Genomic DNA, 19755 nt, shown 5'->3' on the forward strand with positions numbered 1-19755 from the left:
TCAATAAATAAATATTTGTAGAATATGTTTATTGAAAATGATCGTGTATAATGCGATGTATCTATAATGTACAACAACAAAATCAAATTCCGCGAAATACATTCACCCGAGCTCCCTCGCGTGTCTTTCTTTCTTTTTTCCTCAAAACAGTAGTCGCGTGCTCGCATTATATATATTAATTATCCTAATTACAATTAATGTATGTAATTAATTATTAACCTTCGTCACCACGCGGTACGACAATATGCATTCAACACAAACACAGATAAATCTTATCTCAACAATCGCTCTAAAAGTATTATCGCCGTACATGATTATTATCGTTATTGTATTTTTTTTTCCTTTCCTCTCCCTCCCTCCGTTCACTTTTTTTTTTTTTTTTACAAATATGCCCGAACGCTGTAGAAATTACTTAAAATATATCTGCATCGACGATAATCACAGATATCAATTTGTATCTCTATAATAATCTCGTTCCTTTTTCTTTTCTCTCTTTGTTATGCCACTCGCGGATCGAACGTAGTCGGATTTCGCGCACCGGCGAGAATCAAGATTCAATTGTAAATCGAATGCGGGATTACGGTATAATTCTATTCCTGCATATGCGCAGGAAATTATTAACGGAAATAATTACGTGAGGATAATTACATCTCGTACACTCGCGGGACGTTTCGAAGACATTCGCGAAGTGCGACCCTCGTCATTCGCCCCGATTATTCGAGTTTCGCAGAAAAACATCTGCGAAATCGACGTCGCTCTTCAATTCACCCTTTCGGAACGTCCAGCGCGAAAAAAAATCGAAATCTCACGTTCGTCATACATTTTCAACGTTTCGCAACATTGCAGCATCTCGTCAGGAGTATCTTTGGCTTAGACGCGGACCAGTTTGTGTCGCTTGCCTCGAAGAAATACGTAAGTAAGGAGAAAAAACAAAAAAGATCTGTTTTTGCAGCAATCCTCTTTCGACGAAGAAATATTTGTGTAACGAATATCTCGCGGGTTTCATCCCGGAAAAGTTTCGGACTTTGAAGTTGAAGGGCTCCGGGCAGTACCATGCTAAATCGATTTTCCGAACGATGAACGAAAACTGGATGGGGAATTCAACGCAAGGACGATTAATTATGATCCTCTGACGGCCAGACTTTGTGACGCGAAGTCTTCCAAGTCTCTCAAGATTTAGCATTCATTCCTCTAAAGGCAACATTCATAAAATTCGTGAACATAGTGGCAGTATTTCATGTACAAGTGATGAAACATTTTAAGTCTCTTTGTCGAGAAACGAGCTATTAATCTCACATTTAGCATGTCGATGAGCCCTCCAATTTATCGAGATCCGCATTTGCTTATTAAAAGTTTTGCGCCTTGTAGCTTTCATTTTGCGTAAAAAGATTCGTGGTTTGCTTTAGGAGCTGCATTTCGTTTTCTTTCTTTTTTTTCTTTTTTACTTTTCTACACTATCAGATTTCTAAGCACCATGACGATCGGATTAGAATTTGGATTATTATGTAGAACCACCATAGAATTTGTAGGGGTTCGTAGAACCTTTTAGCAGCTTAGACTCCTACTTGAAATCGTAGGATCCTTAGAGCCTTGGAGCCGTTTCTTAAAAAAATTCTTACAATCATCGAAGTTTGAATCTGTTTTCATCGGCTTCTTAGACCTACGGACACCTCGAAATATATTATGCTTCGCGTTACAACGTTACAAGTCTAAATTCTTAGATCAGCGGTAGCTTAAGTTCTTATTCACGGGGTATGCTTAATCGCTCTGGAGTTAAAAATACAGTCTTGTAAGAAATCCTAAGTTTTACATATGTCCTTATATGCACGTAAACGATGGCACATGTGTTTCTAGCTTTCTAGCTTGGCTTTGTAAGCAAGTATCTCTTGTCGACAATATACTTGAGCTGTGTGTGTACATTTCATTGGTCAATCAAAGGAAGGCATTGTGTACATCGACGCGCTCCGCGTTTATTGCATTACTTCTCCTTCTAATCCTAGATTCTTTAACGGGCACGCAAGTCTCCGTCAAAGGATCTGGAGAGTATCGTTGAGAAATAATACGATAATCGTCGGATAACTTCTATGTATATATTCAGAGTGTAAGTTTTCTCTCGAACTTAGCTTAAACGGTAACGTTCAATCCTCATCTTCTTCACTCTCACCATCCCAAACAATTTTACCTATATCGTGGAAAATTTATTCACTCAGCAACATTAAGGCTGAATTGCAACAAAAAAACGAGAATAGATAAATATTATTTTGTCGTAAACAAGCGTTAAATGTTTCTTTCTATCTCTTTTTCTATTTTCGCAAATACGTGATCAATTAAAAAAAAAAATATACATACGCATACATGTTGGAGTATATATATATATATATATATATATATATATATATATATATATATATATATACAAGGTAAGCAAAGATATTGTTTTCGATCATTTTGGGACTTGTGCATGTATACTTGAATTTGGTCGATTCTTTTTCCCTCTCTCTCTTTCTCTCTCTCTTCCATTTCTTATATATAACTCTCTATTATATAATATTATCAAATATATATATATATATATATATATATATATATATATACATATATATGTGTGTGTGTATAAGAATATTTTGTACGACTATATTTTAATAAAATAGTTGGTAAACAGTAAGTATAATTATTCAACAAGTACTACGTTATAATAATAATAATAATAACATCCGGCGGTTAACTGGAAAAGATGCGCAATTAAAGAGAGAGATCCATCTGCTTAAATTCATATTGTTGCTTTAATTTTTCTTAGCGTCAATATATTTGAAATAAAGATTCTTACTCTAATAAAGAATCTTAATGTGTTATCTTTTCATTTTAAAATCTATAAATTTTTAAATTTTGCATTTTCAGATTGTTTTGAATAAAATTTTTTTGATACATAAATATTTGTTATTAATCCAAGATATACATAATTATTTTTTGCATAATTATCAACTTGTCTCTTCCAATAACCGCAATATAATGATAATAATAATAATGATCAATAATAACTAAGAAATTAAAAGATTTTATTTGATGAAACGAAGAAATAAAAAAGATAAACAAGTACGCTCATTATAGAACTTCAAGAGTCTATGTATAAAATAGTTTTTGGTTATAAACTGTAAAACAGATAATAAACAAATAATTCTAACACCACTGTACCAAATTTCTGCCAATATAATCGCTATATATAATTATACTTCTATAATATATATTTATATATAAACTGTGATAAATGTTTTCTAAGTATGATTTTTTTCATAAATCAGGAAAATGTATGACAATATCTTTTCTATTCGAATTTAAATACAAAAAGTTTATGAAGGATTATTATAATCATGTATGTATGTATGTATGCGTGTGGGTGATCCTTATAAACTATCTATATTTGCTACTTGGCAGAAATGTATTACTGTGTCTTTAGAGAAAATCTTCCTACTATATACGTGCATAAAGATAATTCTTATATCCTAGGACTCTTTTATGTTTTCAGATCGTTAGATCCTTGAACTTTAAGATTCCTGGTTTCTGAGATCTCTGGGGTCTCTGGATTTCTGGATTTCTAGATCTTTGGACGTGTATATGTATTAGATTTAATTATTAAATTCCATCGAAAAGCTCACTGATATCTTTTCATTTACTTTTACAATTTAAAAATTTTTAACATTTAATTTTTAGATTTAAAAAAGTTTTAACACATTTTTTATCTCACGTCCACAAATCTAGATATCCAAAAAAGTAAGACCTTCTTGTCTGATATAAATGTTGAGCTTAACATTTGCGTAAGTAGTAAGTGTAGACAGTAGTTCAGTTATCTTACAAAGCTAATCTCAAAGAACAGGATCGTGACTATGTAACGGTTCCAAAACTGGTATCACTGTGATCACTGATAACGGACTGCGCGTTGCTAGGAGAGTTCCTCCATCGCGCCTAGCAAAATAGAAGACCGTTGTTCTTCTGCTTCTTCATCGGTGAGATAGCGTCGTGCTGCCTCTCTCCATAAAAAATTACATCTCGTAAATAAAAATAATGTTTCTTTCACTTTTGTACGTTGGTGGTAGTGCAAGGCCGTGGCACATATTTTATTCTACAGCAGGGGTTCTCAAACCAATAAAGAATTCCAAAGCGTGAATAAGAGTAAAGGGAACGACAAAAGTCTCTCTTTTCATCATCAAACTCCGTGATATTATTGAAACTTGAATATAATCGAAATTTGTTTTCTAACATTTTTAATCTGACAAAATGTGTGTGTGTGTGTGTGTGTGTGTGTGTGTGTTATTTAATAAAATGCTGGGTCTTATAGTTCGAGACAGAAATGTAAATATATAAATACAATAACACAGAACATAGAACAATGTCAAAATAAAATATTTTTAACTTTTTCAATATGAAAAAATCATACATGAAATACTCTCTCTCTCTCTCTCTCTCTGTAATAAAAACTTTAATCCACTCAAATATATATACTTATCACGGACAACACAATAGTGACAAAATGTATTAAACCATTGATTCCTAATTTAATAATATTTAATAATAATTTACGAATCAGACATGTAACTTCAAATGTCACAACAAAATTATTTATACATTATATTTAATAACTCGCAGTGGTCTTTCCCTTTTTCTTTTCGATTGTTTAATAAAAATTATAACAAATAAAAAATAGAAATGAGCAATAACGCTACATTATGTACATTCTATGATAAAAAAATATGCATATGTATAATGTATATAATTTTAAAATATACACGGATATTTTATCTAGGAATTATGCAAAATGGAGAGAGTTTGGGAACCCCTGTTCTACACAGATTATTATATCACGAGTCGTTAAATATATAAATAGCTTCCGCAAGCTCTCCTCCCCGAGCTCTGTATGGCCGAATTTCGCGTTTCAATCGCTTGATCATTTCCGTCTGATAAATTTGGTCCATCCGGTTTCTCCACTCGCACTTTCCAAGCCAAAATTACTCGTATGATGTTCAAACAACGTATGTTACACTTGCACACTCGATTCCAGCAGCAACCTCGTGATGCTCTTTTCGCATATCTCATGATTCAAATCGATGGAATTACTCGAGAGCTCGTGGACCGTCAATGGGCATTGTATGTAATACTTCATCCAGCAATTGAAGCGCTCTATGTAAATGTACCTAGAAAATAAATGTTACATTAAAAATACAATCTTAAAAGATTTTTAAAAAATGTCATGATTGATATTTTTTATAGATTAATAAAAAAAAAGAATCCGATTAAGTTTTTCTGAAAATAAATTAATTCTCATTTAAATATTTAACTCTTTACATATTTATATGTAAATTAAAAAATGATTCAAATAAAAAATTGATGATCTATATATATATATATATATATATATATATATATATATATATATATATATATGTCTTTGGATTGTTCATTAACTATATCAATTTTTTTCATTTTTAAAAAAATTCTGATTAAAAATAGATTTGTGAAATAAAATTATAAAACATACCTCAATCCAACATGGTGTTTCTTTTATGCTTTGTCGCGGATAATCTGGACCCCATCCCTTAACAAAACTTAAACGCAAGATACAAAGTCTTCGTAAATCATCGACTCCAATTCCCGCAGCCGCGCTAAGACCTAAATAATAACCAAGTTTTATGCACTTTATATATCTATATGCTACATATTGAAACATATAGATGTATTTATTTATTAAAAATATTAACAAATGTTTATGGCCCTTACTTTTGGTGATGGGTGCGCCATGTGTGAGATGGCCCGCGACAGCTGCTGCTTGTGCTGCTGCGGCAGCTTGAGCGGTAGCGGCTTGGCCTCGCATTTGCTTATGACACTGCCTCAGATCAAAGACTTTAATATATGCCGATGGGTAAATTTTGTGTACCGCGTCACCAGGTGCTCGGCCTGCTTCTCTATCCAGATAATAAGACTGCACAAAAACGCTGTGTTCACTCTGACATCTCAACCAAACATCACCTTCACCTCTCAAATCCAAGACGACACCTTTTCCTAAAATATTTTATTTTAAATAAACAAATGTTGCAATATTTGTTAAAACATTTTTAATTAAATTATAATTACCTATATGAAGACGCGCTCGTTCGCTCTGTTCCGTTCTATGTACGTTGCTCAAGGCACCTAAGCAGAATCTGTTTCCACCGCTTGGATCAACATAACCATCCACAGTAACCGTAGGGCAACCGCTACTAACTTTGAACGTTTCTCCAACTTGGATATCTAATTCAAAATAACCAACAGAACACCAATATTCTGGAGCTGGTTGTGTAGAAAGTAATCCTCCAATATTGCCACTGACATCATTTCCATGACTTCCCCCTATTCCATTTAAATATCAGAATTATTTTAAAATTATATTGCTGTATTATAAAATATAAGAAGATAATCTTCTTATAATGTAAATAACTTACAATATGATGTTGTATGAAGATGTCGTGGATCTGGTGGTTGCATACTTTGAGTATATGTGAGAGTATTGGCACCAGTCCATTGTGGTGCTCCAGAATTGTATGATGCTGTACCTACAGAAAAACCGTTTGGATGATGAAGGTGTACAGGTGACACAGGAGAGCTCTGTCCTTCACCTATTTAAACAAAAGAAAATAAATAATCTTATAATAAAGAATGTTGAAACATTTTTGTTATAAAAGAAAATCCAGATATTATGTTTTATATTATATTCAAATCTTATATTTAAAAAAATGTAATAATATTCTTATTATTATCTAAATAATGGATGTTCGAAGGATTTACATACCTAGAGAAGCCGCTAATGCATCGACTGTCGGGGGTTGATTAATGTCTTGTGGGGGTGTGGTAGTGCTGTAGAAGGTATCAGCTGTCGATTGCCCCTGTGTAGGACTCAGGATCTGCGCGCCAGACGTTCCACTCGATGTAGCATTCAGCGTTTGTTGTTGACTACCTACGGTGTGACTCATTGGATGTACTACTGCTGCAAAATCAAAATTCATACACGATGCAGGCAACATAAAATATTGAAACGCAAATATTGCACATGGCTCTCGCTATCGCTGCTCTGAAAGTGTTCATCACAAGCATCGGCCTTTTCCAAAGAAACATTCTAATTGTGTCTGTTTTGAGTTAATACTTGTTGTAATATCACTACAGCTAACGAGCTCTTCAATTTCAGAATTTGTAGATTCTTAAAAAAAATCAGGATTTTATCAAATTGATTTAAAATATTAATTTATTATCATTGATAATATTAATAAAATATTAATCTAATACATGATTATCTTTATTTGTTTTTGAATTGTTATATCAAATATACCTCTTACTAATTTTCTTTAAAATAAATTCAAATTTTGTTCTTTATTCTTTCCCAATTATTTTATTTTTTGTTGAAGACTTATTTATAGATTTAGCCATTTGTGAATATCTTTACATTCGTATCGATTTATTCGACAATTACATTAACTCGTTTTGTTATATTTATTTTCTCTTAATTATATATATTTAGATTCGGATGTTTTTCTTCCAATGTTCATTCGATGTTGGTTACTCAGAGTTGTGAGAAAGAATATCATTGAATTCCGAAAATTCTCTCGTAATTCGAACAAACTAACGTGTTTTTCGACAATTAAATAAATCAATACAGTCTTTTATTTATAATTCTGTTTAAATGTTAAGTATTATGATATACAGTAATTGCCATTGGAATATTATGCCATTAACAATAAAATGATCTTAATAAACTATTATAAATTCTCACTAATTTCATTTTCAGCTAATATAATCCTCAAGAAAAGCTTGAACCAGTCAATATTAAGTTAATAAGAACAAATAATTTATAATTAATTTGGGAAATTCCGTGCTGTGAAATTTTTAAAAATTATGAAAAATGCACACTGGCAACATTGAGCAAAGGCTAATTAGCGACATACAATCGAAAGCTCCTTAAATAAATTGCTGTATACAATGAAATACGTACGATGATGCATGTTACGGCCTGCCGAGTGATGAGGCGTGGGAATCCAAGTTTGCCTGGGGCAATTATTGTCGTCCAGTTTAGCGTGGGGATTACCATTATTGCCGCCCCCACCGGCACTAAACATACTCTCAGTACTGGCTGTGCCGAACAATCAGAAGGAAAAGAAAACAATGAAGCCAAAATAAAAATTGAATTACGCAACAAAAGAGAGAAATTTGCGAAGCATATTCTTGCCTGCTAATCTACATCCGATAGCAGTGAAAGCGACTGGCTCGTTAGCAATCATAATAAATAATTAATCGATTATATCGAGCGCGTCAAATTCGATAGTACGTATATTTTTAACACAGTTGGATGATGCCTGTATAAATTTTCCTGAAACGTAATTATAACATGCCAAATTTGCGACTTAATCATCTATTAACATCCTGATATTTAGAAAAAGAGATGCATCTATATGTTAAGATGTTGCACCGATTATCAAGATATACCATTATCTATCAGACATCAGACATTAATTACAAACAAATTTACACCGTGTAAAGCCAATCGATGAAAATTTTGATAAAGTGAAAGCTTCACAAATGAAAAGATACAACCGCAACACTCAACTTACCTGGATTGGGAGGTGGTAAGCCTGGTATAAAACCTTGCTGGCCTTGTTGAGCATTGTTCGAGGCGGTTGGTTGAGCCGGTGGATGATGCTGAATCGTCTGATTCATCTCGCCATCCACATCCATCGCGGATCCGACCGCGGCTGCGGCTGCTGCAGCAGCGGTGCCGCCACCACCGACCGTGTACTCATCCTTGACCAGTCGGCCACCAGGTCCTACACCCACGCTGGATTGCAGAGTCAGGCCGGACAGGTCTGTAAAGAACGGGTCTGTGCGGGGGAAACCAACCCATTCCATCAAGACACCAAGACCACAACAATCAATAATTTTTTTTTCCCTAGCATTCTGTACACGTTAACCCCAGGATACACAATATATAATACTTTCATCTCATTAAATAATTACAATCAGAAACGATACATAATAATTAAAAAAATTTTTATAATAACAAAATTGAATGAAAAAGAAAAATTAAAGCTGCAAAAAAAGAAGTAAAAAGTATATAAAATACAAATATTAAATATTTTAAAAATAAATTTTATTGCAAAGTTACATATCGTAACATACCTATGCCTGGGGACACCACTCGCTCATAATGATAGGGATTCACGCATACAGAGTCGCATTTCAAGTCGAAAGCGAACTGGCAGTATTTTACGTGTTTCAGTTCGTTCTTATGCAAATCCGGCCATCTCCAAATTCGAGCGTAGATCACATGAGGAAAACCTTTGCGCCCTGCTACTTGTAATCTACCATCCAGAGTTCTTTGGATAGTGACACATTTACTTGGATGTGCGCCGTTGGTGGTTATTGCAGTGATTAAGCTATCCAATTCGTCACGCTTCTCCTATTGATTTTATTAAATATGCGTCATATATTAATCTTCATAATTTAAAATATAATGACAAATGAGAAAAATTACAAATAAAATATTATTTTTATAATTAGTATTTACTATTATAAACTTTAAAATCTATATATATATTATAATATCAGCAATATAAAAATATATACAGGATTTACTTTAAGTTTCTTCACTAATGATTCGATTGCGCGTTTGCTGAAACCTTCACTTTCACCACCTTGACGATGACACATTAACGAGTGCACAATACTTAAGCAGGCGTCAGCGCTGGTTGGAGCGCTGGGTGCTATTCCAGTCATTTCTCTCACTACAATTGAAAGTATAAAGCATATAAATTAACGAAGACAATAATAAAACTTGATTTTCTTTAATAACAAATAATAACTTAAAATGTTATAATTTTTTAGTTTTCCTTTCATAATGTAATATGTAAAATAAAAATAATATATAAAATAAAAATTATTAAAAGCTTAAAAGATTAATATCACTCAGTTAATCAAGTAGTTTTATTCTATAGCTGGTGATTTATTAATTATTAGATTCTATAAAATGTAAAACATTATCAAAGATAATAAGAGATAAATGTAGATACATGAATCAAATAATGTAACAAATATTACAATATTTACACTCAGGATTTGGTTGCATGGGGGGCGAGGGATACAAGTGACTTCCCCCGCCCGCCAATCCAACCATCTCGGTGAAAGCCGTGGTGGACACTGTCGCTTTTCTTCTCTCAAATCACTGGCTTTTCCTCTGGACCTGGTACAGTCCGAACTTTCACACTCTACCATCTAGCGATTCGTGTTTCATCCATATATCACAATAGTTGCTTTTCTATAAATAATTTTAGTCATATTCATATCCCACGTATATAATCAATATAACAATTGATCTATATAACAATTTTAATCATAATCAATCAAAAAAATAATTGTAATATTATATTTCATTATAATATAAACAAAATAAGTTTATCTAACACTAAGCTACATTAATAAAATAAATAACGCCTTTAAGATATTCATTTCCAACAATCATTAATAATTGTTAAAGACATTACGTTAGAGGTAAATACACCTGTTTGTCTAACAAATAATAATTATCACATTATCAATTCACTAATAATCTGTTTGTGTAATAATAACAATTATCAACTCACTAATAATGGCATTCACATTAGTACAATAGTAAGGATAAATTTATGTGCGTTCACGTAAATCGATCAACGGAACTCACGTTCGAGCAATAATACCAGGCTGGGTCGAGGACACAACGGTCGACGAGAGGTCGAGACCGTGACGTACGCGGGCAGCATGCACGGAAGAGGTGATCGCAGCTCGCAGGAGTTCCTCGTGCGTGATCCGGACTGAATGTCGGCGGTGACGATGACGAGCGTCGCGCGTTGACAATTGCGCGTGGAAGGACGCTTGTTGCGGCGCGACGTCGATGGTCGAACGTTAGCGTTAGCGTTAGCGTTAGCGTTAGCGTCAGCGTCGTCGTCGTCGTCGTTGTCGTCGTCGTTGTCGTTGTCGTCGACGATCAGACATACGAAGTGGCGCGACGAGATGCCGACATAGCGCGACGGCAGTCACACGGTTACTCCTAGCTCGCGGTTAATCGCCGGGAGCGACGCGCGTGGCACACCAGATACGAATTCTCACGCAATGGATCGGCAAGCGTTGCTCCGTAGATCGCATAGGTTAGCACATCAATAATACATGTCCGGGGGGCGCGGATGATGTCGCCGTGAACAGTGAGCGCGGCCAGGCCAGGAGGCCAGACTAGTCGCGCGACAACACCAGATAGTTACTTTGCAAATTGCATTGCGATTGGCACTCCTGTTGCGAATAACATCGAGCGCATTTCGGTTTCTAAGTAGCAATTAAACGTGATTGGTTGGATCCAAAGATAAGAACCAATAATAATCCATTGTTACTTGGAGTGGGGGATCACTTAATGTGTCTATTTTCTTCCTTGTTTCATTAGATGTTGCGGATTGGACCGGAAAGAAATTGGCGGAAATTTGAGCTTTTGCGATAGTGATTTGTGTACATATAGGTATTCCTTCTGCACTTAAAGCGAGATGTATATTGTTAAGCAGAAAGAACGTGCGCGAATTGGAAAAAGTGCGATTAAGATGAATGGATGTTGATTGAAGATACGAATTAAATATTGATGGAAAAGTTAATATTTTGAGTAATTTATATCAGAGATTATCTGTTATGTTTAATTTAATTACTCTTTTCTGTTTAATTGGAAGTTATCTGCAAAAGTACATATGTTATTATAAAAATTTAATTAAGTTAAAAAGTTAATCGAAACTGTAATTACAACTTTATTTAAAGATATCAAAAATTAAATAATTTTAGATCCTAAATTTAAATTTTATAAAATATGCGTTGCATTTCATATATATCTGTATGAAAACAATTATTAATAAAATAAAAATTACATTTTACATTGTATAATATTATTTTATTATATATTTTATTGGTTTAGTTTTATATATTTCCAAAACGATTTTTAAAAAGAAATATACCATGACATGTGTCTTTCTGTTTAAGAAAACACTTATTAAACGGGGGTGTAACTCAGTGGTAGAGTGTCTGCTTCGCATGCTGAAAGTCCTGGGTTCAAATCCCAGCTCCTCCAATTTAAATTTTTTTATTATTTTAATACATATAACAATACATATATTATATATAATTATGAACTTTTTTGTTTTATTATAAAAAATTATTAATTATATTTAATATTATATACTATTTTTATATAAAACTTTTCTGCTCTCTCTCATACTCTTTCCATATAAGCAATTAGATATTTAAAGATTATAATCTTAAATATTACCATTTTTATTAATATAATTGTATTTATTATTATTCATTATTATAATTATCGCAATTTCATTTTATGCTTATTGTACAAATAATACTGGCATATAATATTAATAGCTAGACCTAGTAATTTAATAATCGAAAATATCATAAATTAATTACTAGAAAAACAGAAGTTATTCACTAATATTCGATTTTCCTGCGCACTAAAAAAAAAACAAAGTCAGACGAGCCATAAAATTTTGCATTGTTAAGTTGTGACATATAAAAAAAATAAACAGTGTATTTAAGACCAATAAGTAAATCAAGCTAATCATTGTTAAACATTTTAAAATGATAATTTTAAATTTTCGATAAGTCTCAACTATAATTGACCAATTTGTTTATTGCTTTCTTATTTATACTTTTCATGCAATTTACTTCGACATTGTTTCTTACATGGGATTTGCCAGAGGCGAAATTATCGAGTAATTCGAACTTGAGCAAGATATAGCGTTTTACATTATAATTTATTTTACATCAACTATTAAGGGAGAAAAACACTATAATAATAAAAAAATGAAGATACTTTTGGAACTTTTTGCAAAAAAAAAAAAAAATAAACAAAGGATCTTTTTAAAATTTGAATGATATTTTATTAAGAATATTTCTAAATAGAAAAAAATTTTTTTAGTTCATTTAGAGTCCATATCTCCGTTGTACAAAAACTATTAGTAAAAAGCGATCGCAATGATTCAGCTATGCAATTCATCTGAAATAAAAAAAATCAGGACGGGACATTTTTAAGTAGAAAAAAATATTTTTTAGTGCTCATATCTTCACTGTACCAAAGATCACTAGTAGACGCTACAAAAAAACAGACGCTGTTAGAAGAAGATAGTCGCTTTCTTTTTAAGAGATGCTTATCATCTTATAGTAAGTTCTACGCGTGCTTACGTTTTTAGTTGAATAATCATAAAATGAATACACATGAAATTTATATTCTGTTTATATTAAAGTATCGATTTTGATTAGAAACTCCGATTAACTTATCAAATAATATTTGCACTCTTTTGTTAACGTTAATAGAATTATTAAATTTATGTTTTACCTATATATAACATGGGAAACTAATTCGAAATTAATTAAAAATTAGATTTTTTCTTTATTAAAATAAAGGAAAGAAACCCAATTCTTAGCGATAGCGATTCTTTCTGAGAAATTGTTCGTCGAATGAAATTAATTACTGTTTCGTTTGAAATAGCGTTAAATAATGAAATATTTAAAACTTATGTATGTATTCAATGATAATTCGATGATAATGCTTTTTTAAATAGTGTAAATCTGTCGTAATTGCGAAATCCTAGGTGAATTCTCCTTTTCCAGAAAGCTTAGTATATTTCCCAGAGCTGTAAAACAAATGCAAATTTATTTAGACACATCTATTCAAGTTTAAATAGAGAAGCAGACATGTTATATTTAAGACTCCTGCTGACTCACTGCGGTTTTCTTAAATTATGATGTTAGAAGCGCGAAAATATATGATGAAAAGTTTTGTAAAATACATTAAAATGGAGATATTTTTTTCAATAAAATAATATTCGCAATAAATAAAAGACTTAAAGAATTATAAAATATTTAAAATTATCCTTTTTTTATTCCATTAATCAATAAATAACCATATAATTAGAATCGAATCATGGCTCTATTCTTGATTAAGCATAATTTATTTCTAAATATATGGTTGATCGTGTATTTCCCACTTGTGACGTCATATATCCAGCCGCAATGAGTTAGCAAGAATCTTAAATATCTATTTCGTTACTTAATACGATTTCGACCACATGATTAATTTAAATTAATTAATTTCACAAGTCATAAAAACAGTATAGAATAGAAAAAAATTTAGATTAAAAACAGTTAATTATGCAATTTGCAAACTATTTCTGCCGATAAGTTGTTTGGAATTATTTTTAGATTTTGAGATTATTAAGCAAAGATCAAGTCAGCGGTATTTGTGAAAATAAGTTATATTATATCCGATTTGATCAAAATCATTTGCAATTTGATATACGCGTTAACTTGATTTTCATATTACCTTTCTTATCCTCGAGATCCATGAACATGCTAACGATGGAGAATCGATTCAGTCGGCTCAGAGAATACAGCAGACTTGCGAGCAATTCCTTATCTTCCAAAGCACAAAAATGTTGTTCCAAGCAACGTAAAATGAGACTGAACATCGCTGCGTCCAATTTGTTGCCTATAACTGTGAATTAAAATTGTTTCTTGATTTTAGAGTCACTTTAGGCGTTTATAATTTAAAATGAAATGGATTTTTGTATGTTGCATATTGCAAAAATTATTTAAAAAATCAAAACATGTAATAAAACGTGTATATATTAAAATGTAAATATCAAAATACAGCATATAACATTACAAATTAAATTTTATTCCAAGATTTACGTAAAATAAATTAACATAAATAGAATTGTAAATTAATCTAATATTAATTAATAATGTTAATATTAACAATATAATTAATATCATTTTGTAAAATTTACTTTTGTTCATATCCTCGCTAGCTATACATCGCAAAAGTTTTGCGTGCAACTCCAGACTTACGTCGTCCTTCAGGGATTGCCATAAACGTAGAAATTCATAAGGAGATTCAATGTTGTCGAGTTTCTGAAACAAAGATAAAATAAAATATAAAATATAAAATATCTTTTATTTCTTATTCTTTTTCAATTGCATTTTTTATTAATACATTTTTCAGTTTTTTTACTTGATCTGTTATAAATTATTCTAATTGTGCTTTGATAAAAAAATGTTTGAAAATCTTCAAACATAAGAAAAAGGAACAATTAAATTGTATTCCGAGAAATCTTAAGTAATACTTGAAAATCCATTTTCATATTGATATTTTCCTTTCGGCCTTCGTTAGATTCGATAATTTTGTTCGACGTTCCGCTCGTTCTATTCTTCCCTTCTTTTTCAGAAGAAATCAGCTTTTTATTCTTATTTACATCTAATTTTTTGTTTAGCGATGTATCTTTCTTCTCTTTTAGATTTGTTATTTTCTTCGTTTCCACCTTCGCTTCGTTAGAATCAATAATTTTCTTCGATTTCTCACTTTCGCCGGCTTGAATTTTACCAGGTGTTAAGCTCATTTTGGTTTTGCTCTCCTTTCCGAGAGAGTTTAATTCCATATTTTTATTCACACATGATTTTTTGGTTGGTGTACTTTTCTCTTTTATCAGGCTATCAGTTCCTTTCTTCGCTTCCACTTTCGCCGCGCTGGAGTCGACAGGTTTCCTTGGTTTCTCGCACGCTTCGTCGCTCGGAAGTTCTTCGATGATAACCGTGGATGGCTTCGTCCTACCCACAGACGACGACACGCACGAAAAGATAGACTTTTCCAATCTGCTCTTCGCGCCACGCTGTTCAGGAAGTGACTCGCGCGAAATTGTGAAAATATCGTCGCTCCTGACAGCGTCTTGTGATTTCGACGTTTTATTTCTGGCGCCAAAATCCTTCGTAACAGGTGATAATTTATTGCCGCTTGAGGAGTCGCGTGTTGTTTTGCTGTTGCTTTTATTTGCTGCGGTATCCGCAACTGCTACTGCCGCTGCTGCCGCTGCTGCTACTGCTTTGTTGCTCTCGGTTTCCACGCAGTAACTCGCTTTTAAGTGCGGCTTCGTCGCAACATTTCTCGACGAGCCTGGCGCTCTGTCGCAATAACATATATTGCTGTTAACACGCGGTTTCGGACATTCAATGCTGTTCGCTTCCACAGTTCTCTCCAGCTTTATTCGTCCGTCCTTGTTTTCGTCGTCGTTGATATTTTCCTCAATCTTCATCCTGCGAGAATATAGTCAGCAATTTAATGATGAGAGTAATATAATGATCATATCTTTATAAAATTGTCGTTATTCTAATTTTCATTCTAATTTTGAAATTTTTTTTTTAATCTGGATTTAACCGATAAAAATTACAAGAGATACTTAAAAATTTAATATATATTTTAATAAATATATTTAAGCAGTGAACATATTTTTACCTTATTTTCCTTGATACGCATGGTTTTCTTAGTTTATTCACGCCGGATATTGCTATTTTGTTAGTGGGCTCTAATTTTAAAACAGCTTCGTAATCTGCCAAAGCCTGTAATAAAGTAACATAATAGCTAATATAAAAATTATAAAACTTTATTTCTGAAAAATTGAAATAGAAATATTTTTTCAATTGAAGTTTCTCACAAATGTTTCTTTAATTAATTTCCGCAATTTTAAATAAATTTATTATATTTTTATTATATTTCATAAATATCAAATTAAATCAATTAATAAATGACTTGATATCAGGCGCAAAATATACTTAAACGTAAATCATAAAGCAATATGAAATATTATGCGTGTAATTTTTATATACCTCATGCGCCTTTTCGAGATGTTCCAAGGCTAATGCTCGGCGAAGAAGTGCTTTAATATTTTTGTAATCCATAGTGAGTACCGTATTGCAATCATTAAGCGCATCTTCATAATGCTGTAGCTTTATCACTTAACACAATACATATTAGTTAAAACTTTTATTATGCAATATAGAATTAAGCAATACTTTGACGAATTTTAAATTTGAAAAGTACAAAAAATGTTTTATTTTACATAGCAGTAACACAATCAATCTTTTGATTTAATTTTTTTTATAATTTAAGAAGAATTAGAGAGACAGTTGAATTTTGTTAAAAAATATTTTTGGTCATTTCACTGTAAGATCAAAAATATTTAATTTAATGTAGTCAGAATAAAATTATAAAAAAATGAGTTTACTTACATGTAATCGCACGATTATTGTAAGCATTTAGATTCGAGTCTATGTCGATGCTAGCATTATAGTGTCGAAGAGCTTCCCTGTAATCTGCCGCTTTGAAGGCTTCATTCCCCTTTTCTCTTTCTCGTTCCGCCATTACGTTTATTTCCGTGCCGGTTAATGAAACTAACAGTAGAAGAGACTTAGTAGATCTAATTCAAGAGATTCAATTTCTATTAAAATTAACGGATGATCGAGATTAATGAGAGAAACGAAATGTACGGATTATCTGAGGTACCCCATAATTCATTTATCTACTTGACAGTTCTTGATTTTCTTAATTAATCGTCGTGATTTCAAAGACTGTCTTTTTGCAGACATACTTTTATCGATTGTCGTTTTATGTGCCATCTCATTCGTTTTATCCAGCTCCTTTCGCCGTTCTTGAATTCTCTTCATTTCGGCCTGTCGCTGCTCGTCCTGCAGATCTATCCTATTTATCTCTGTATCGACGTCATATTTATCCCAAGCCGCGTAATCACATGAGGATATTCGTTTGGACTTACTGCGTTTTTTCTCATTGATCTTTGATGTTTTGTCCTTAAAACACCCGCAAATTATTCCCTAATTATATCACTTTCTTAGCTTAAGTAAGCATAATTATAAAGTTGAATTTTATACTAATTAATAATAATTAATCGCGATTTTGATTACTTCACTAATTATAGAAAATCATGTAATATTCTAACGACAAAATATGATTTTTCGCAAATTTAATGCGTTTTAATATATTAACAAAATATATATATATATATTCTTTTGTTCTGTTTATCATATTGACTCACTTTCGTGGCATTTGTTTTAATCTTTCGAACTTCCGCCTGCGGACAGGGTTCGTTGGCGAAGATAGCTTTTCCCTCATCCAGGTCTTTCTCTCGGGATAGCATCTCGCAAGTCCAATTGTTGATGTCGTCGTCGATTTCCTGCCGTTCGTCTGTGTTCAACATATTTCGTCTCAAAACTGGCTCCGCCTTCCGCAGAACGGCGCTCATCGGCTTAATCTTAGCGAGACGTTCCTCCGCGTGCTTCGTCAAATCTGGATACGTTCCCTCTTCCCCAGAACTGGTATTTAAAACCGCACGTGGAGATGTTTATGACAAATCGTTAATAAAACGTGCCGGAAAATAACGGGTTTAATGGCGTTTTAAGCAGCAGGGTTGCAAATCTCGCTGACGATTAACGCAACGGAGATTAAAAATTGTTAGTATATATACTGTAATTATCATAATGTAGGACTAGCCGAGAGGTACGCAAAATAGGAAGCGTCAAGGTGGAATTAATAATATTTTGCATAGAGAGAGGTTTCAAGAGAGGCATCAAGAGAGGCCAGTCTTGCAAACCTGATTGACAGACGTTGAAGGAAATTTTTTAACGTCAACAGCGCAAAGATAAAATAGTAACGATGGTAATCAATTGGCGCTAACACGAACGTTGTTTCCTCACCCCTCTGAGTTTCCGGCGTCTCGGAGGAACTCACCGCAAGATGAGAACGATCCGCTCCAGTGTTCTTCCATCGGCGCACTGCGATATGAACTCGTACGAGAGATGTTCCACCGGTATGCCGTATCTCTCCAGCAAACTCTTTTTCTGGGATTTCTCCGCGACGCTGATAATATCCATCTTCTTCTCGTTGCCCATGATAACGAAGCCGAGGGGAGAATAATTCCGAAGATCCCGCCGCAAATTGTGCGCAGATTACCTTCGTTTTATGCTCCACGCAGAGACAACGGTCGAGCAGAGATCGAACCGGATTTGTTGGATTCTACAAGAGCGCATGCCAATCATCTCCAATTACTACTTTGATATCATGGACTCTGACGAGTCCGTGTTTGAGTCTGAAGTCTGATGGTTGTCTCTCCTCCTGACGCGCCCTTTGATTCGTCAAGTTACCACGGATACCCGAGTTGTTGATTTTCTACGCGACTCGGCTCTTCCTTCGTAACGATCGATACAGCGTACTTGAGGTGTACTCAAATTTAGGAATAATGCTGAACGATACGTCGTATATCGCGTCTTTGAATTTTAAATTTCTTTTCGAAGACTTTTAGAAATTTCGTTCGTGCAAATTTTCGCGGAAGTCGGATTATTTTCGCTGAAGATGAAGTGAAATCCTTATACTTTCTTGCGTCTCGGAAAAATTCCGGGTCTCGAAAAATTTTGCAACCTGTGTGGAACCGTAAGAAATAAACTCGTATCTACTTCTCGCAAAGTACGGTTCGCACGGCGAACAGGGAGTTTCAACCTCGCCCCATGCAACCAACGCGTCTAACGAGGATAAACTCGCATTTCCACCTTCGTCGGCGCCGCGTCTCGCAGTACCGTGCCCGAGCGTGGTATTCTCTCTTTTCCGACGCAGCCTCCATCTCCTCCTCCTCCTCCTCCTCCTCCTCCTCCTCCTCCTCCTCCTTCTTCTCCTCCTCCTCCTCCTCCTCCTCCTCCTTCTTCTCCTCCTCCTCCTCCTCCTCCTCCTCCTCCTCCTCCTCCTCCTCCTCCTCCTCCTCCTCCTCCTCCTCCTCCTCCTCCTCCTCCTCCTCCTCCTCCTCCTCTTCTCGCAGACACGCGCTCGCGTACGCG

The 19755-nt window shown here is 33.6% G+C and overlaps 2 protein-coding genes and 1 non-coding gene across 9 annotated transcripts; 1 reads left to right on the forward strand and 2 right to left on the reverse strand.

Moving 5' to 3' along the window:
• Positions 1-12: 12 nt before the first annotated feature.
• Med (Smad/Smad4 homolog Medea) lies at positions 13-11280 on the reverse strand. Of its 7 annotated transcripts, none has more exons than XM_011635059.3 (12): positions 10730-11280; positions 10120-10327; positions 9649-9797; positions 9193-9472; positions 8628-8894; positions 8012-8149; positions 6818-7009; positions 6471-6644; positions 6124-6378; positions 5770-6051; positions 5531-5661; positions 13-5186 (listed from the first exon to the last, which is right to left on the reverse strand). In XM_011635059.3, exons 2-12 carry the CDS (start codon positions 10184-10186, stop codon positions 5106-5108), a joined length of 2016 nt encoding a protein of 671 aa, XP_011633361.2. In that variant the 5' UTR covers positions 10187-10327; positions 10730-11280; the 3' UTR covers positions 13-5105. The 7 variants fall into 7 exon arrangements, with proteins under 7 accessions (XP_011633361.2, XP_011633363.2, XP_011633362.2 ...); XM_011635061.3 differs by having other exon boundaries at positions 6818-6982; positions 10730-11279; XM_011635060.3 differs by having other exon boundaries at positions 6818-7012; positions 8628-8879; positions 10730-11277.
• Positions 11281-11876: 596 nt separating this feature from the next.
• On the reverse strand, positions 11877-19555 carry Spag1 (Spag1 axonemal dynein assembly factor). The gene is made up of 10 exons (XM_011635057.3): positions 18659-19555; positions 17967-18243; positions 17505-17721; positions 17146-17307; positions 16744-16871; positions 16373-16476; positions 15210-16173; positions 14874-14997; positions 14408-14578; positions 11877-13718 (listed from the first exon to the last, which is right to left on the reverse strand). Exons 1-10 carry the CDS (start codon positions 18817-18819, stop codon positions 13639-13641), a joined length of 2388 nt encoding a protein of 795 aa, XP_011633359.2. The 5' UTR covers positions 18820-19555; the 3' UTR covers positions 11877-13638.
• On the forward strand, positions 12074-12145 carry TRNAA-CGC (transfer RNA alanine (anticodon CGC)). Its single transcript has one exon. It is a non-coding gene; the product is annotated as a tRNA-Ala (tRNA).
• Positions 19556-19755: the final 200 nt, after the last annotated feature.

The sequence above is a fragment of the Pogonomyrmex barbatus genome, unplaced genomic scaffold (assembly GCF_055798465.1).
Source record: "Pogonomyrmex barbatus isolate J1 unplaced genomic scaffold, ASM5579846v1 scaffold1, whole genome shotgun sequence".
NCBI lineage: Eukaryota > Metazoa > Arthropoda > Insecta > Hymenoptera > Formicidae > Pogonomyrmex > Pogonomyrmex barbatus.

Bases quoted from the DNA above. Each gene is read 5' to 3' on its own strand.
- Med (XM_011635058.3), bottom strand. From the start codon at position 10,186: ATGGTTGGATTGGCGGGCGGGGGAAGTCACTTGTATCCCTCGCCCCCC. The intron at 8,895-9,192 runs GTATGTTACGAT...TCCCCCGCACAG, and splicing joins AGTGGTGTCCCCAGGCATAG to ACCCGTTCTTTACAGACCTG. The intron at 6,379-6,470 runs GTAAGTTATTTA...TAAATGGAATAG, and splicing joins TCTTCATACAACATCATATT to GGGGAAGTCATGGAAATGAT.
- Spag1 (XM_011635057.3), bottom strand. From the start codon at position 18,819: ATGGGCAACGAGAAGAAGATGGATATTATCAGCGTCGCGGAGAAATCC. The intron at 14,579-14,873 runs GTAAATTTTACA...TTTAATTCACAG, and splicing joins TAGCGAGGATATGAACAAAA to TTATAGGCAACAAATTGGAC. The intron at 13,719-14,407 runs GTAATATGAAAA...TTTGTTTTACAG, and splicing joins GGATCTCGAGGATAAGAAAG to CTCTGGGAAATATACTAAGC.